This window comes from Triturus cristatus, chromosome 1_1, assembly GCF_964204655.1.
Source record: "Triturus cristatus chromosome 1_1, aTriCri1.1, whole genome shotgun sequence".
Taxonomy (NCBI): domain Eukaryota; kingdom Metazoa; phylum Chordata; class Amphibia; order Caudata; family Salamandridae; genus Triturus; species Triturus cristatus.
The window spans coordinates 106,577,834-106,594,213 of record NC_140579.1 but is presented as its reverse complement, the minus strand read 5'-3'; the positions used below and the strand labels follow the sequence as shown (position 1 = coordinate 106,594,213).

The following is a 16,380-nucleotide window of genomic DNA, read 5'->3' as shown; positions in this document are numbered from 1 at the left end:
TTACAGAGACATCTTGAATGTCACTGACCCGTTGCTCAAGGTCTAAAACCTTACTTTCCATGACAATCCATCTTTCCTCAATTTGTTTGAGCTTGTCGTTGGTAGCAGACATGAAAGGCTGAAGGCCTCGAACCTCATCCAAAATGGAGTCCAGAACAGGATTTTGTGATGATAGGATTGGCGAAGGTGGGTCATTTTTGTGCCTTTTCGGTTTTGTACCAGAGACCGATGGCCTGGACATGAGGGGATCATTAGCCATCCTTAAAAAGCAAAAAGGCAGAACACAGCAATCGCCGAAGAGAGCAAAAATCGCCAAAGAAACGAGAACTTGACGATACTTTACTGAAGATAAATAGCAACACCACGCCAACAGGGGCACTGCGTCAAATCCAGGAGAGGCAGCAGGACATGAAAGTAATCCGCTACATGTAGGAGACAAATTCGAACCCAAGGTGATTATACCGCCGGAACACAGTCACAAAATCCAATGGGAACACATCTTATCTGAAAGTGGCACAGCTACGGTAGGCTGAAGGCACCACACAAAACCAGCCAGAGCAGAAGAAGTCAGGGGCAATAATGGCAAATCATGTTATAAAGAGTCGGAGAGGAGGAGCACATGAACTGCACCAAGCGCCAAGACAAGGCATAGCTGTGACAGGAACTGATGACAATCCGGAATTAATGGCAGTAATAATGCCCCAGACCAAATTCAAGCATTTGAAAAAATCATATTAGAGGCAAAAAGAGCCTCAACGCAGATGCCAAGTCGAGCTGACAAAAATAGGAGAAGAAGATGCGAGCGCCGCGAAAATGCACCTCAAAATGGCGGCCGCTCGCATCTCTGAGGAGAGAAAAACGTCGTAACGGTAAAAACCGTTAAAAACAAAGATATGCAGGTACAGAGGCGGCCAGCGGACTCACTGCGACATCTTATTCCAGGACAGTCCCTCCAAGCAGTAAAAACTGCAGAAATGAAGAAGAAAAGAGGCTCCGAGTCCCGCGACGGAGCGGAGCTCACTCGGGATCCGCCATGACACTTCGGCGGTCAAGCCACGCCCCCTAGGATTCGTTTTTAAGCTTGGTAATTCTGCTTTGAGTCAAATGTGTACTTTTGGCATGTAAATTCTCAATCAATATTTATTTTTTTGAATTTTTTACATTGTATTTGATTGCTTTCTGCATTCTATTTGATAGGAAGTATTGGTCCTTATAATGCACTCTGTGACCACAGATTCCTATTTATCCTAAGCAGGCCCTTGTTTTTAGGTCTCGCCTAGCTATTGCAATAGCAATCGCTATGCGAGACTCTAGTAAGGGGCTCCCAAAAGTGCTCCCAAAAGCGGATTGCATGGTGAGCACGCGCACAATCGCGTGCATCGTGCCGCCATGCAATCCGTTTGGCATCGTACTTCAAAGGGTCCGCTCCCCCGCTTGGAATGCGCTCCCCCGCCAAGCGCGCGCACAAATTTGCTTTTACTTTACTGCAGTCTATTGCCTCCTGTCACACGCGTCCTCCTTTCTCAGCTGTTCTCCTCTGGTTAGTGCGCTGATCTCGTCACACAGTGCAAGCCAGATGTGTTGGCTTCGTCAATGGCTGTTTATTTTACCTCTACAGTCAAATAAACCGTATTCTGAGTGTTGTCGCTCTATTAGATTTAGATATTCTAGGGCACAGCAGCTTCAAACCTCATTGTGGCCCCAAAGCAGTTTAATATTTTTTATGTTGAAATACACTTTAATAGTGATGTGTCCAGGGTTTTATCAAATGTTTTTACTGGTTTTGATAGATTTAGACCTAGCTTTTGAGTGCAGAGACAGTTCTTGAAGAAACAATTTATAACTGGTATGAATAGTTTTATGGTGTTGCTTGCTGCCCGACTCCTAAACGGAGCGTGTGCACACCACTCGCGGGTGCACCCCACCGCCTCTCTCTCCCGCTGCAGTGCAAGGCGCGTGCGCTTGTTTAGCAGAGGTTGCTCTGTAATCCATGTACAATCTCTGTCTGTTTCCTATCATGTAACGCAACCAGCTGTTGAAAGGCGAGTCCCTCGCACTGCCAAAGAGCGTTAAGCAGCTTTACAGACAGCTGTTCTCAGGTGTTGAACTTTCCATCAGTTCGCGCTTTGTTTAAACAGCGCGCTCTTCTCCCGACCGTTTGTTGACTTTTCTTTTTTGCATCTTTGATATAGCGCGAACTCGACCCCAAGGTATTGGAGCGCTGTACATGAGCACCGTATTTACATACATATTCAGGCACAGGGAGATTAGGTGATTTGCCCAGAATCACAGGATGTGGACGCGACCTCGAGGCTCGAACCCTGGTTTCCTGCACCAAAGTCGGCAGCGCAGCCGACGGACCACATCCCCTCCCCTTCTCATGTTTACATAAATAAACTAGGGTAAAACCAACTCCTCGAGCCCGGCGTTCCTTGCTTAACGCCATTCTCTGAAGGACAGTCAAGCCTACTCCTGCCCCGACTCTGCCCCTGTAACGCCCCAGCAAAAGAGCAGCCGTCCCGAACACTGGCACTTCCACACAAGCACCGACACCCCTCATTAAGCACACACACTCGCACACACACACATGCACATATCACACACATCACAAACACACATCACAAACACACACACACCAAACACACATCAAACACACATACACATATCACACACATCACAAACACACACAGATCAAACACATCAAACACACACACATCAAACACTCATAACTCTAAACCGTCACAAACACGCACCCAAAATCATACTCGGACACAAAATAAACTAGCAGACACACACCATGAACAAACACAAATCTTCTTGGGGTAGCAAGTTCGTGCAGTGATCTCGGAGACGGGCTCGTCTCCAGACCTATAGCAGAAATACACTGGCAGCAATGACACTTTGCAAGGAGAAGAGGCACGCTTGCGCCAACCACCATGACACCATAAACACTAAATAATTACGGCAGCGAAGACATGCCTCTCAGATTAGCGGGGAGAAACCCCCACCACCCTACTATGTTAAACATTAATACTTTTATTTATACATATTATTTAATGTTTTAAAAACATGAACCATGATTATATGATTAATTATTGAGTGACTAGCAACTTAAAAATGTTAATTATTTGGAAGGTAGATCTATAGAATCAGAATTCATGTGGCATCTAATTACGAAATTCCGCAGATACTGACAAATGAACAATGTCTAAGCTAAGGCATCTATTAAAAAGTTTAAACATTTAAAGTTGCAATAGAACCTGCACAGAGATGCATTTTCATTAGGGCCCAACCTGCATATACTTTCGAGTTTGGCTAATCCCTCCCAGGTTTCCGTGCTTCATTTGCAACAAAAAATAAGCATGGGCAAAGCCAAAATATCTGGCTTTCAATGTTCCAACATAAGTAATATACACAGGCATTTGCAAAAGTTGCTTACTTGCATTGCATGGCCAAAATGCAGTTTATTTCATTAAAGCATGTCCCACTGGCTTCTCCTTTACCATGAAACATGTAATGAAACAAGCATTTGCAATGCAATAGGTCTCGCATATGAGAGAGTTTGAGCTATTGGCATTGTAAATGACAGTGCCTTTTATTTATGTTTTGAAAACCTGCAAGCGGTGCCTAAACACTTTGTACTTATAGATGTTGCTTACGAGAAGCAAGGCGGGCAGTAACTGCGCCTCTTCTACTGCCAGCCTTACTTCTCGTAAGCAATGATTACAAGTACAAAGTGTGTGTTTAGGCACCGCTTGCAGGTTTTCAAAACCTAAATAAAAGGCACTGTCATTTACAATGCCAATAGCTCTAACTCTTGCAAATGCGAGACCTATTGCATTGTAAATGCTTGTTTCTACCTGTTCACAAGAAACTTCTGCACAAGTGTGTATAGCTTCAGTGGGCTCTGAATTCAGTGAGCTCGGAGAACTGAGATCAAGATCTTGATCCATGCAACAAAGTCACTGGAATGATAGATCAAAATGGCAATTTCGCTGGACAAGTTATGAAAATGACTGACTGTAGCCAAATGACAAATTCAGCCCCAGTTACACTTGCAGGTCTCTGGCATCTGCTTCATTTGAGTTAATCTCCTAGTTTGTGGTCCTTTGTTGATGCTCTGTCAAATGTATGAAAGGTTCAATAGTGGAGCCTTATTGCATCCTTTACTTTTCATGGAACTTACTCTTCAGGACCTCTTCATGAGTCCTTTTTCTTTGTGCTTATCATACCTAAGCACACCTGAGCCCAAAAGCTTGGGTGGCTTTGGCCACTGGAATGAGGTGCAACTTAGTGTTTAACTTTTCAATTCTGTGATCTTTGAAGACATGTTAATGATATTGTACAGTCAGTTTCTTATTTCCTTTGGGGTCTGTAAGCTTAGCAATGTCCTGGTTTTCTTTTCTCTCCCTGCCCATTATAAATTAAGTTGCCTTCACTGTCTTCCACATGACCTTGCTGAGTATCTGCTTTTAAGCAATCCATTCACCTCTTCTGTCTCATGTAAATGTTCATGTATCCTCAGCAATTTAATGTGAAGAGTGCTGTAACGTGCAACAACAATGCACTGTTTATTATGTATTCCTTGGGGTGTCTAGTTTGTGTCTAATTGAAAATCTGTGCTGTATCGCCACCCTTTCATTTTATTGTACTTTGTTGCCTTGCGTGTGATCAATGCCCTCTAGAAAACTTTTTTGTCATGGGTATTTTTCTACTGCTATTAAAATTGCAGCAATGTGTGTATTAAGGTACCAACTGTGTTCTGATTTTGAAGGTGGCAGATCCAGTGGTCACATTTTGTGAGACAGTTGTAGAGACCTCCTCTCTGAAGTGCTTCGCTGAGACACCAAATAAGAAGTAAGTCCTTCGTAACAGTGTTTATGACTAAGGCCTGCCTCCTGATAGGCATCCTGGAAAGTGATTGACCTATAATGAGAACTTAATTAATCGTCCAAACCACTAAAAGAACAACAACTTCTATAATGACAAAATCTCACTTTCCATGAGACATTACAGAATACAAAGTACAGCACTGGCACAATAAAGCAGGCAGCTCATCCAAGCAGTTTCTGACCCTCTTATATGGAAGTTTTTATTCATTTTTTAAGTAAGGACCTTGCCATTAACCGTCGCAAAATTGTTCTGCTAAATCTAGGGGGATGGCAAAGCTGGATTCAAATCTAAATATGTTGCCTGCTCTTTTTTCTTGCCCAGAAATAGCCATACACTTTGCCACATAATCCAAACTATTTGATCCCTAAGCTTAGTTTCCAGCAGGTTAATTACCAAGTGATGGAAACCATAATTTCCATTGTCAAACCCATCACCACCAGCGTGGCACTTCTCACTAGCAGACTACCAAAATGGGTAATTTCTTGTTCGAGGCATATGAGCTGCAGATTACACACTATGCATAGATCGTCATCTGGTGTTGGGCCCGGATGTTTGCACTTGTTTTTGTCTTGGAAAGTCTTTGGAAGTCACGAGGTAGGTGACTCCTCCCTTGAATCATAGTGCGCATGGGCATCTGCTCCATCCTCAGATTGTTTTTTTGCCGCCATCGGGCTCGGATGTGTTCTCGCGTTCCAGTTCGGAACCGTTAACGGTTTTCTCTTTCGACTCGCAATCCTTCCCTTCTCGACAGTATTGTTTCGATCGCGTTTTCCCAATCCACGCGACTCTTCAACTTCGAAGTCTTCGATTCCGGTCGTCGACGAAGGCCTTTGGGCCTACCTGGGCCTCATCTCCAGCTCATGGAAAGGACGCCATTTAAAAAGTGTCCTCGATGTGGGTCGAAGTTTCCCCACACCGACCTGCATGAGGTGTGCAACCTCTGCCTCTCACCGGAGCACGAGGCCAGAGACTGTCCAGCTTGCGCCTCCTTCCGCTCCAAGAAGACGATTCGGGACCGACGAGCTAGAAGAACAATGGCTCACTCGTCATCTTCAATCCCCGACGACATCTTCCAAGAAGGCGTCGATGTTCCAGAGCAAGGTCGGGTCGAAGAAGGCATCATCGGCGCCTCCGAAGCAGATGACTCCGACGTCGAGGACATCACTCCAGCTCAGAGGGCCGTGAGTACAGACGTCGACCCCCAACCCCCACCCCCCTTCGACGCTATCAAAAAAGGCTTCGGTACCACCTTCACCTTCGGGCCCAAGTGCACACCGAGATACTGCTTCCCATGCCCCACCTTCAGGCCCGGTAAAGAAGCCTGCTAAGCCTTTAGGTGACTCTGGCTCGAGTCAGCCTACCCTCGGTGCCGAAAAACTTGCACAGGCACCGAAAAAGAAGACGTCCTTATCCTCATCCACGCCGATCGCTGCTTCGACATCTAAGCACTCGGCGTCGAAGGCTAGCACTGGTTCCTTAGCACCGACAACACCCTCGGAGCCGACCAAAAAACGGCCACCAAAGGGCTCCGCCCCGAAGACCTCGGAACCGAAAAAACAACTGGTTCCATCGGACAAAGACACTGCAAAACTGCACGGTGCCTCCCACAGAAGAACTGTTTCGCCCAGATCCTACCCAAAAGACTTGTGAAGGATCCTAAGACTGGTTACTTAATGCTTAGCATCAAGAAAAGACCCCTAGAAACGCCTGCACCGGCTCCACCACCGAAAAAGAGAGACTTTACTACCTCTCCATTAAGGATCCCTTCTCCTCCTCCTCTTCCACCACACCGCTCTCCTACACCATCACCTACTCCAATAGACGATGATGATACCAACACCTCAGATGATGCAGGGGGAGGTGCGGACAATCAACCCCTAGGAGACCCTACCCCTACGAGACCCTACCCCTACTGGCTCCCCAGACCCCTGGGGTGATTACAGTGTCCCAGACGTCCCTAACACCCCACAAGACGACATCTATTCCTCCAGGCCTTCCCCTCCAGAGGACAATATCGGCTTCAACCAGCTCCTCCACAGAGCTGTCCAGGTGGCGCTTCATACAGACCCCGTGGAGGAAGACTTTCTCATGGACACTTTTGACACCACACAAAGGTCCACCTCAATTTTACCCATGCTTAAAGGGGTCATTCAGCATGCACCAGAGGTCTTTAAAGACCCGGTTAGGGCTCGAATCATCAACCCGAGAATAGAGAAAAAATATAAGGCTGCCCCTACTGATCCAAAGTACATCAAAGGGCCAGCACCTCTAGACTCCCTCGTAGTCTCCAATGCGAGGAAGAGAGCCATTTCTCAAGGTGACGCACCACCACCAGATAAGGAATCTAAACTCCTGGACGCCTCTGGCAAGCGCACAGCGTCACAGGCAGCAAACATATGGCGCATTGCCAATACACAAGCGCTGTTAGCTAGGTATGATAGGGCACATTATGATGAGCTTGAGTCCATAATGCAACACCCCCCAGACAGGTATAAAAACGGGGCCAATGAACTCATACAAGAAGGTTAAACCATCACTAACACCTCCATACGTTGTGCCTTAGATGTCGCAGATACCGCCTCAAGGGCAATAAACACCAGTGTCCTGCATAGGCATGCCTGGTTACGCATCTCAGGGTTTAAACCTGAAGTCCAGAGTACCATACTCAATCAGCCATTTGATGAGCAACACCTATTTGGCCCTAATGTGGACGTATCACTTGAGAAAATGAAAAAGGATACAGACACAGCCAAATCTATGGGAGCCTTGCAGTCGCAAGCTCCCAGACAATCTTTTCGTCGCTCATCTTTCAGAAGCACCCACAGAGGCTACTCCTCTGATAGCCCCTCCATTTCTTACAAAGCTCTCACCCAATCCACCTTTAATAGAGGTTACCAAAGGGGTGGTTACAGGGGGAACAACTCTGCCTCCTCCCCCACCCCATGACTACCCTCCACTTCCCCCAGACTATTCCACCCCAGTCGGGGGAAGACTCCACCAATTCCTCCCTGCCTGGGAAAACATCACTTCAGACAGGTGGGTGCAACAGATAATTCAATCAGGCTACTGTCTCGAACTAACGTCTACCCCCCCAAACATACCACCCAAACAGCGTCCATTGTCACAAGAACATCTGATACTGTTAAAGCAGGAGGTAATCTCCCTCCTACAAAAAAGTGCAATAGAACCAGTTCCCCTGCACCAACAAAACAAGGGAGTTTACTCCCTCTATTTTCTCATACCAAAAAAGGACATCTCTCTAAGGCCTATTCTAGACCTCAGACCCCTAAACCTATACATACACTCAGACCATTTCCACATGGTCACACTTCAACAGGTCCTTCCTCTGCTTTCCCAGTGAGACTTCCTTGCTACCCTAGACCTCAAGGATGCCTATTTCCACATTCCTATTCACAGCGCTCACAGAAAATATCTCAGATTTGTAGTGGACAGTCAGCACTATCAATTCAAAGTACTCCCATTCGGAGTCACCACAGCATCAAGAGTGTTTACCAAGTGCCTAGCGGTGGTGGCGGCACACCTAAGAAGACAGCACATACACGTCTTCCCATATCTAGACGACTGTCTCATAAAAGCCAGCTCATACAATCAGTGTGTACAACACACTTACGCCACTATTCAACAACTTTACGACCTGGGGTTCACAATAAACCACGCCAAGTCCCACCTGCAACCGTCCCACACACAACAATACCTCGGTGCCACAATAGACACCTCAAAGGCGCTAGTCTATCCCAGTCCCACCAGGATAGCAAGCATAGAAGCTCTTCTCACCAAATTCCAACCGCAACACTCTCTTCCAGCTCGAGTGTTCATGCAGCTAATAGGAATGATGGCCTCTTGCATATTCATAGTACCTCATGCAAGACTCCAGATGCGTCCTCTCCAAGAGTGCTTAACACGCTAATGGAACCAGGCTCAAGGTCAGCTAACAGATCTGGTGTTGGTAGACAGTCGTACACATCGCTCTTTGCAGTGGTGGAACACCAAGAACCTTTCCAAAGGGCGACCATTCCTCGAGTCAGTTCCTCAAATAGTTATGACAGCGGACGCATCGCTCTCCGGCTGGGGAGCTCACCTACTACATCACACCATGCAGGGCAGGTGGACACCTCAACAGAAGTTACTCCACATCAACCACCTGGAGTTACTAGCCATATTCCTAGCCTTAAAAGCATTTCAAACACATATCAGGCAAAGCTGTCTTAATCCGCACGTACAACATGACAGCCATGTATTATATACAAAAACAAGGCAGGATACACTCTCTGCAGCTCTCCCAGCTCGCACAGAGCATATGGAGGTGGGCTATATCTCAGAACATTTTTCTCCTAGCCCAACATGTCCCAGGAGTCCAAAACACAATAGCCGATCTGTTGAGCCGTCAATCACAACAGATCCACGAGTGGGAACTTCATCCGCAAGTTCTTCATCCGTTTTTTCAAATGTGGGTGCAACCACAGATAGACCTCTTCACCACCCAAGAAAACACCAAATGCCCAAGCTTCGCCGCCAGGTATCCTCACCCATTGTCCAAAGGCAATGCGATATGGATGAACTGGTCAGGAGGATTTGCGTACGCTTTACCGCCTCTCCCACTCTTTCCACTAGTGTTGCGCAAACTACAGCAACACTCCTTAACGCTCATACTAGTTGCTCCAAATTGGGCCAGACAACCATGGTACACCACATTGCTGGAACTCTTAGTAGTTCCGCACCAAAAATTACACCTCTCTCCACCCCTCTTAACCCAGAACCATGGAGAGATCCAACACCCAGATCCAGCTCAGCTTAACTTAGCGATCTGGCTCCTGAAGTCCTAGAATTCAGTTACCGTAACCTTCCTCCTGACTGTATGAACGTCATTAAAGAAGCTAGACGGCCTACCACTAGAGCATGCTATGCAGCCAAGTGGAAACTGTTTGTAATGTACTGTCATAATAACAACACTGATCCCCTAGATGTGCCTATCCAACACATCATAGGCTACTTGCTACACCTCCAAAGATGCAACCTAGCCTATACGTCTATCAGACTGCATCTTGCTGCCATAGCAGCATATCTACAAAATAGACAACATCCATAACTTTTCAGAGTCTCTTACCAAATGTTTGGGGCCTATGAAAATCTATTTGTCCTTCCGTCAGTTTGGAGTGACCATAGTGTAGTAGGTATGACATTGGCTTTTGATCTACCTGTACCCTAATCCGGGGATCTCGGGCCAGGGCATGGTGGTTTTTAATAAGGCAAATGGACGTTCTTTTTGGATGTTAAAAAATATTTCAGATGTAGGTTCGATAGTGAAGAAGACTTATGTAGAACAGCAGGGTTATGCTTACGCTAATATTATACAGTTTTTTAAGGCCCAAATGGAAGAGATGCATAATTTAAGCTCTAAATCCGCTGGTCCCCGTTTGCCTAAGCAGGGTAAGTTCTTGCTGAAAGCGCTAAATCAAGAAATTAACCGGCTAGTTCGAAAACAACATATACAATTCTCTATGAGTCAACAGCAGGAAATTAACCGCCTTAAGCGAGTAAGAAGCTGTCGTAAACTTAGCGAAATGAAAAGGGAGTTTGACACTAAGTGGATCGGGTTGAGGGAAGCCTCAAGGGCCAAAAAGTCAAGAAAGTACTGGCATTTGATTGCGCAATATTTTGATTCAAGGCAGAGGGCTCTGCCTATACTGATTCCAGAAAAGGAGTGGGTGGATTATATCTTATTATTATATATAAACAGCCCAGTAGTTCCAGCGACGCTTGGCGTAGAGGAGTCTTCCTTTCTTGAATTTGGTCCCCCGTCAGGGGATGAAGTAGGGGGTTTTATGAAGCACACCAGAACCTCCGGCATACAAGGGCTGAATGGAATCCCGATTGTGTTAATTAAAAAGGAGTCAGCTGCATGGGGAGCCCGTTTAGCGCCATTGTTTAATTTCTGTTTCCGAACGAGCAATATTCCCCCCTCTTGGAAGGGGAGTATTATAGTCCCATTGTATAAAAAGGGCCCAAAAACTTTACCAAGTAGCTTCAGACAGATTGCACTGTTGGATGCTTCGGGCAAATTATTTGCAAAAAGTATATTATGTCATCTGCAGCAATGGGCCCATGACCAGAACATCTTACCACCAGAACAAGCTGGTTTTAGAAAGAACCATGGTACCCTGGACAATATCGCAGTCGTCCAGACCATTGTAGAGAAATATGTGTTCGAGGCACAGGAGCTGCAGAATTCATACTGTTGCATAGATCGCCATCTGGTGTTGGGCTTTGATGCTTGCACCTTTTTGTTGTCTTGGAAGAAGTCTTTTGTAGTCACGAGATAGGTGACTTCTCCCTTGGACGATAGTGCGCATGGGCATCGACTGCATCCTCAGATTGTTTTTTTCCCTCCATCGGGTTCGGATGTAACTTCATCGCTCCGGTTCGGTACCGTGCTTTCCCAACCTTTTCACGTTTGCGTGCCTTTCGACGCGCTAACTGATTCGATTCAGGTCGTCGACGCGAGCCGCTGGGCCTATCGACGCATTCGGGCCTACGGCTAATGAAAAGGACTCCATTCAAAAAATGCCCCCAGTGTGGAGCTAAGTTCCCACACAGCGACCACCACAAGGTCTGCAACCTTTGTCTCTCGCCTGAACACGAAGTAAAGGATTGCCAAGCCTGCGCCTCCTTCCGGTCCAAGAAGACTATCCGTGATCGCTGGGCTCGACGACACATAATGGCGCAACAGGCTGCACCGGTGCCTAAAGACATCTTTGATGAAGGCCCCGATGTCCCAGAGGCAGAGGATTCGGAGGGACTCTACATCGTATCCGAAGCAGATGACTCAGATTACGATGACCACATCACTCCAGGTCAACAAGTGAGTACAACTGCCCCAACCCCACCCGATAAACCAAAGGCTTTGGTCAAGACTTTGCCTGAAGGCCTTAGTTTCGACCGAAAGAAAACTTCAGATGGCTCGGCCCTGGCTCCGAAGACCAATGAAAAGCCTTCCGGCTTTTGGTGCCCCAAAAACACCGTCGATGCCAAAGGCGGGAACACATCCTTCTCCCGCTGTCCCCAAAAAGGCCACAGCACCAAGCACTCCGGCACAGAAAGAAAAGGCCTCGGATCCAAAGAAACATCGACAACCTTCGGATCCGAAAAAGATTTTGGACTCGACACCAAAGCCGAAGGACTCAAAAACCCCTTCTAAGGCTCCAGATACAAAATCGAAACCACGTTCGGAACCGAAGGGAGACGATCAAGAGGAAGAACTTTTTCAACCGGATCCTATTGATCCCAAACAAAAAACATTGCACGTGGACCCTAAAACAGGCCATATTTTCAATATCCCACTGAATAAGAGGAAATTGGACACCCCACAAGTCCCTGAGGTGCCTGTGAAGAAGAAAGACTGCAACTTCACCATTAAGACCCTCTTCTCCTGTTCTTCCTACTAAACCTCCCTCCCCTCCAAAGACCCCCATACCTCCTCTATACTCACCATCACCACCACCGGATGATGATGACCTAGGGGGTGGGGGTGGAAATAATGACCCTTACAATGATCCTGATCCTGACGGTGACACTGATATACTACAGGACCCATGGGACAACTACGATGTCTCCGTAGATCCTCCAGACCTTCCTGACCCAGATGCATACCCAACAAGGCCATCTCCCCCCAGATGACAACATTGGGTTTAGTCAACTCATTGACTGGGCTGCCCAATATCATGGCGTCCAAATGCATTCAGACACCTCAGACGAAGACTTCCTGGTAGACACTTTTGCACAGTCACAAAAGACAGTACAAACGTTACCCATGTTAAAAGGCGTCGTCAAACATGCTCCAGACGTCTTCAAAGACCCTGTCAGGGCCAGGATTCTCAATCCCCGCATTGAGAAAAAATATAAACCCGCCCCTAATGATCCCACCTACATCAAAGGCCAACTCCCTTTAGATTCCCTGGTAGTAGCCAATGCTAGGAAGCGTGCCAACTCTCAGACCTCAAGTGACGCTCCACCTCCAGACAAAGAGTCCAAATTACTAGACGCCTCAGGCAAACGAGTTGCCTCCCAGGCAGCTAATCACTGGAGGATAGCTAATGCACAAGCATTACTCACCAGATACAATTGGGCTTACTACGACGAGCTTGAGGGTCTATTGCAGCATTTACCTCACCAATAAAAGGACAAAGCCAACGATTTGATTCAGGAGGGCAAGTTAATCACGAACGCATCCATTAAATGTGCCCTCGATGCAGCAGACACCGCATCTAGATCAATCAACACTAGTTTGTTATTAAGAAGGCATGCATGGTTGCTCATTTCTGGGTTTAAACGAAGTGCAGACTACTATCCTGAATCAGCCTTTCAATTTTGGCCCTGCTGTAGAAACGGCCTTAGAAAAAATGAAAAAATGCACTGAGACTGCTAAATCTATGGGAGCATTAGTCTCCATCTACACAAGGCTCCTTTCGTCGCTCCTTTTATAGGGGCGTATCCAAGAATATTAGTACAGACACTGCTTCCTCCTCTTACAAAAGTCCCACACAAACATCCCGGAACAGGGGATATTTCAGAGGTGGATACAGGCAAAATAACAACAAAGGAAGAGGCTGTGGTAACAACACTCCCCCAGAACATCTTGCAGGAGTGCAGAATCAGATTGCGGATCTGCTAAGTCGTCAAACACAGCAGATACACGAATGGGAACTTCATCCTCAAGTTCTTCAGCAATTTTTCAGATGTGGGGCTACCCAGACATAGATCTGTTTGCCACACACGCAAACGCAAAATGCCCAACCTTCGCCACCAGGTTTCCACAGCTGTTGTCTAAGGGCAATGCGATATGGATGAACTGGTCAGGCAGATTTGCATATGCTTTTCCGCCACTCCCACGCATACCGTTAGTAGTACGCAAGTTCAGTTAGCCTCTCAAAATAATCCTAGTTGCTCCCACATGGGCACGGCAACCATGGTTCACAACACTCCTCGAAACTCTCAGTAGTTCCACACTGTGAGAAAGTGCCATCTTTCTTGCATGGTGTGCCCCCACTTTTTGCTAAATTGCTGAATGTACTTTTACTGAGGGTACCCTGGACTCCTGCCAACCAGGTGCACAGGGCCTATGTTCCTTCCTTAAACCACACAATCTCCAAATTGGCAAACCCTGGCCATATGTCAGCCCCTAGTAAATGGTACCCTAGGTACCCAGGGCCTTGTGACCAGGGAAGGCCTCTGAGGGCTGCAGCACTCATTTGTGCCACCCTTAGAGGCCCTGTACCCTTACACACACACACTGCCTTTGCAGGCTGAGTGTCTGGGTGCAGGACAAAATGAAGAGTCGACATGACACACCTCTGTGTGCCATGCCCATCACCTACACTGCCATGGCATATATCAGCCACCCCTCTGGCTGGGTGCCTTATGCCCATGGTGTGGGCACAGGAGCAGGAGCCCTGTGCCCCTACAGTACGCAGGTCCATTCCTGGGCACTGTAAGTGCAGTGTTGCCATTTAAGAGTACATGGTGCTGAGAGCTCGTCAAACACGAGCTCCACAGCACCATAATGGCAACACTAAAGACTGGGAAGTTTGGTATCAAACTTCTCAGCACATTAAACCCACCCTGATGCCAGTGTGGGATTTAATGTACCAAGCACCCCAGAGGGCATCTTAGAGATGCCCCCTTACAACTAACCTACAATCCACGTCTGCTCTGAGGCTGCCCAGGCTGCCACACAGCAGACGCGTTGCTGGACCCCTGGGTGGGGGAGCCCCTGCTCTCCCGGGCCTGCAACAATGCACATCCTGGGTGAGGTGATAAATCTCCTCCCCCAGGATGAGCAAAGGGAAGCTTCAAAGGCATGCCGCCTCTTGGAGTTTCCCCAGGCCACTGCAACCCCCCACTCTGGCGAGAAGCTTGGCCGGAAACCACATACAAGGACCGGGGATGTGCCAGCCTGCCCACCCCACCCCTCAGGTGGGGGGAGGCAAGGTGAAGCACATCTCCGGGCTCTCGCCATCTTGAAGATGGGAGGCCCTACCCTATCAGGATTAGGCTACTGCCCCCCCTCCCACAGGAGAGAGGCAGGATAGGGGGTGTACCCACCCCAGGACAAGGACCCATTGGTCCCTGGCCTTCACCTACCTGTAACGCCCCTAAATCTAGTATTTAGGGGCACCCTGAACCTTCCTTCCCCAGATTCCAGATTCAAAAGACTACAAGAAGAGCAAGAAGAACAAAGACCTGCCCTGCAGCTGCTAAAAAGGGAAGAAGACACCAACTGCTTTGGCCCCAGCCCTACCGGCCTGTCGACTCTCGAACCTGCACCAGCGCGGCATCTCTCGTGGCCAGCAACCTCACCAACCCCGGAGGACCTGGCTACCTTTTGGCTCTAAGCCCCTGGGACTCCCATGAGTAGAAGCTCTACTCAGAAACCTATTTCTAACCCCTGGCAGCAGCCCGGAACCGCAAACCCAGCACACTCTGCACCAGCCAAGCCTGGCCAGTGCCGGAGTGGACAAAGACCCTGAGGACGACCCCACGGCGACTGTGACCCCGAGTCCGGCACCCAAGGACCCCCCTCGACATTCCGGAAGTAGCCTGCAGCCTCAGAACAAGGTGCCCCCCCCCCCCCCAACCGCGATCATCAGAGGGTAAGATTTCCCGACACCAAAAGGCACCCCTGCACGCGGCGCCCTGCGGCCCCCTGTGCCCAATCCCGGGGTACCCACCTAACCTACAACTACCCAACTTACCTCTCGAAGTGGTGGTGGCACCTGAAGCATCCTCGTCCCCGAGCTTGCAGCCTTTTTCCTAACCGGAACATTCCCATTGATTTCCATTGAGCGCCCGACGGCTCAAAAGCACCCTGCACCCAGCCGCCCGAGTGGCCCTGGCAGTGCAATCTCTACACTAGCCTACTTCCCCACTTGCCCTGAGTGAGTGACCAGGAGCCCAGCTCCCACAGCCGCGTGGCCTGCTAGTCAGCAGCACCAAACCAGGCCCCCCTATTCCTCATAGGCTAACATTGGGCCTAACTCTCTCTGCACCCGGCCGTCCTGAAACCGCTGAGGGTGAACTGACTGTACACTGGGAGACCCCTGAGTCTATACCCAGAACTTCAACTCTGCCAGTCGAGAACTTACCCTTAAACCGCTAACTTCATTTTCCTCATAGGGTAACATTGACTGGCTTTTTCTTGGAAATTCTTCTAAGTGTGAACTTTTCAAAACTCAAAATATTCACCAAAAATCAGCTGAGTACCAAAAACGTATTTACTCTCCTGCTCTTAGGTGAGCTCCCAGTGCTGGATCTTGGTGCCCAGCACTGACTCTGAAAAGTACCCACAACTATACTTACCTTTAACTCATTTTTCTTCCATAGGAAACCATTGACTGCTTTTCTATGAAATTTCTTCTAAGTGTTGATTTCTGCAATTTCTAAATATTCCTCAAAAATCGTATAACATCTGAA

General features: G+C 47.9%; 1 protein-coding gene across 4 annotated transcripts in view; it reads left to right on the top strand.

Annotated features, from left to right (window-relative positions):
• Positions 1-16,380, top strand: part of EFTUD2 (elongation factor Tu GTP binding domain containing 2) — a 208,733-nt gene that overhangs the window by 176,366 nt on the left and 15,987 nt on the right. For all 4 annotated transcript variants that reach the window (XM_085609831.1, XM_085609851.1, XM_085609863.1 and 1 more), the window contains exon 20: positions 4,775-4,857. In XM_085609831.1, the coding sequence (XP_085465957.1) occupies positions 4,775-4,857 (83 nt within the window). The remainder of the gene's footprint in view (positions 1-4,774; positions 4,858-16,380) is intronic.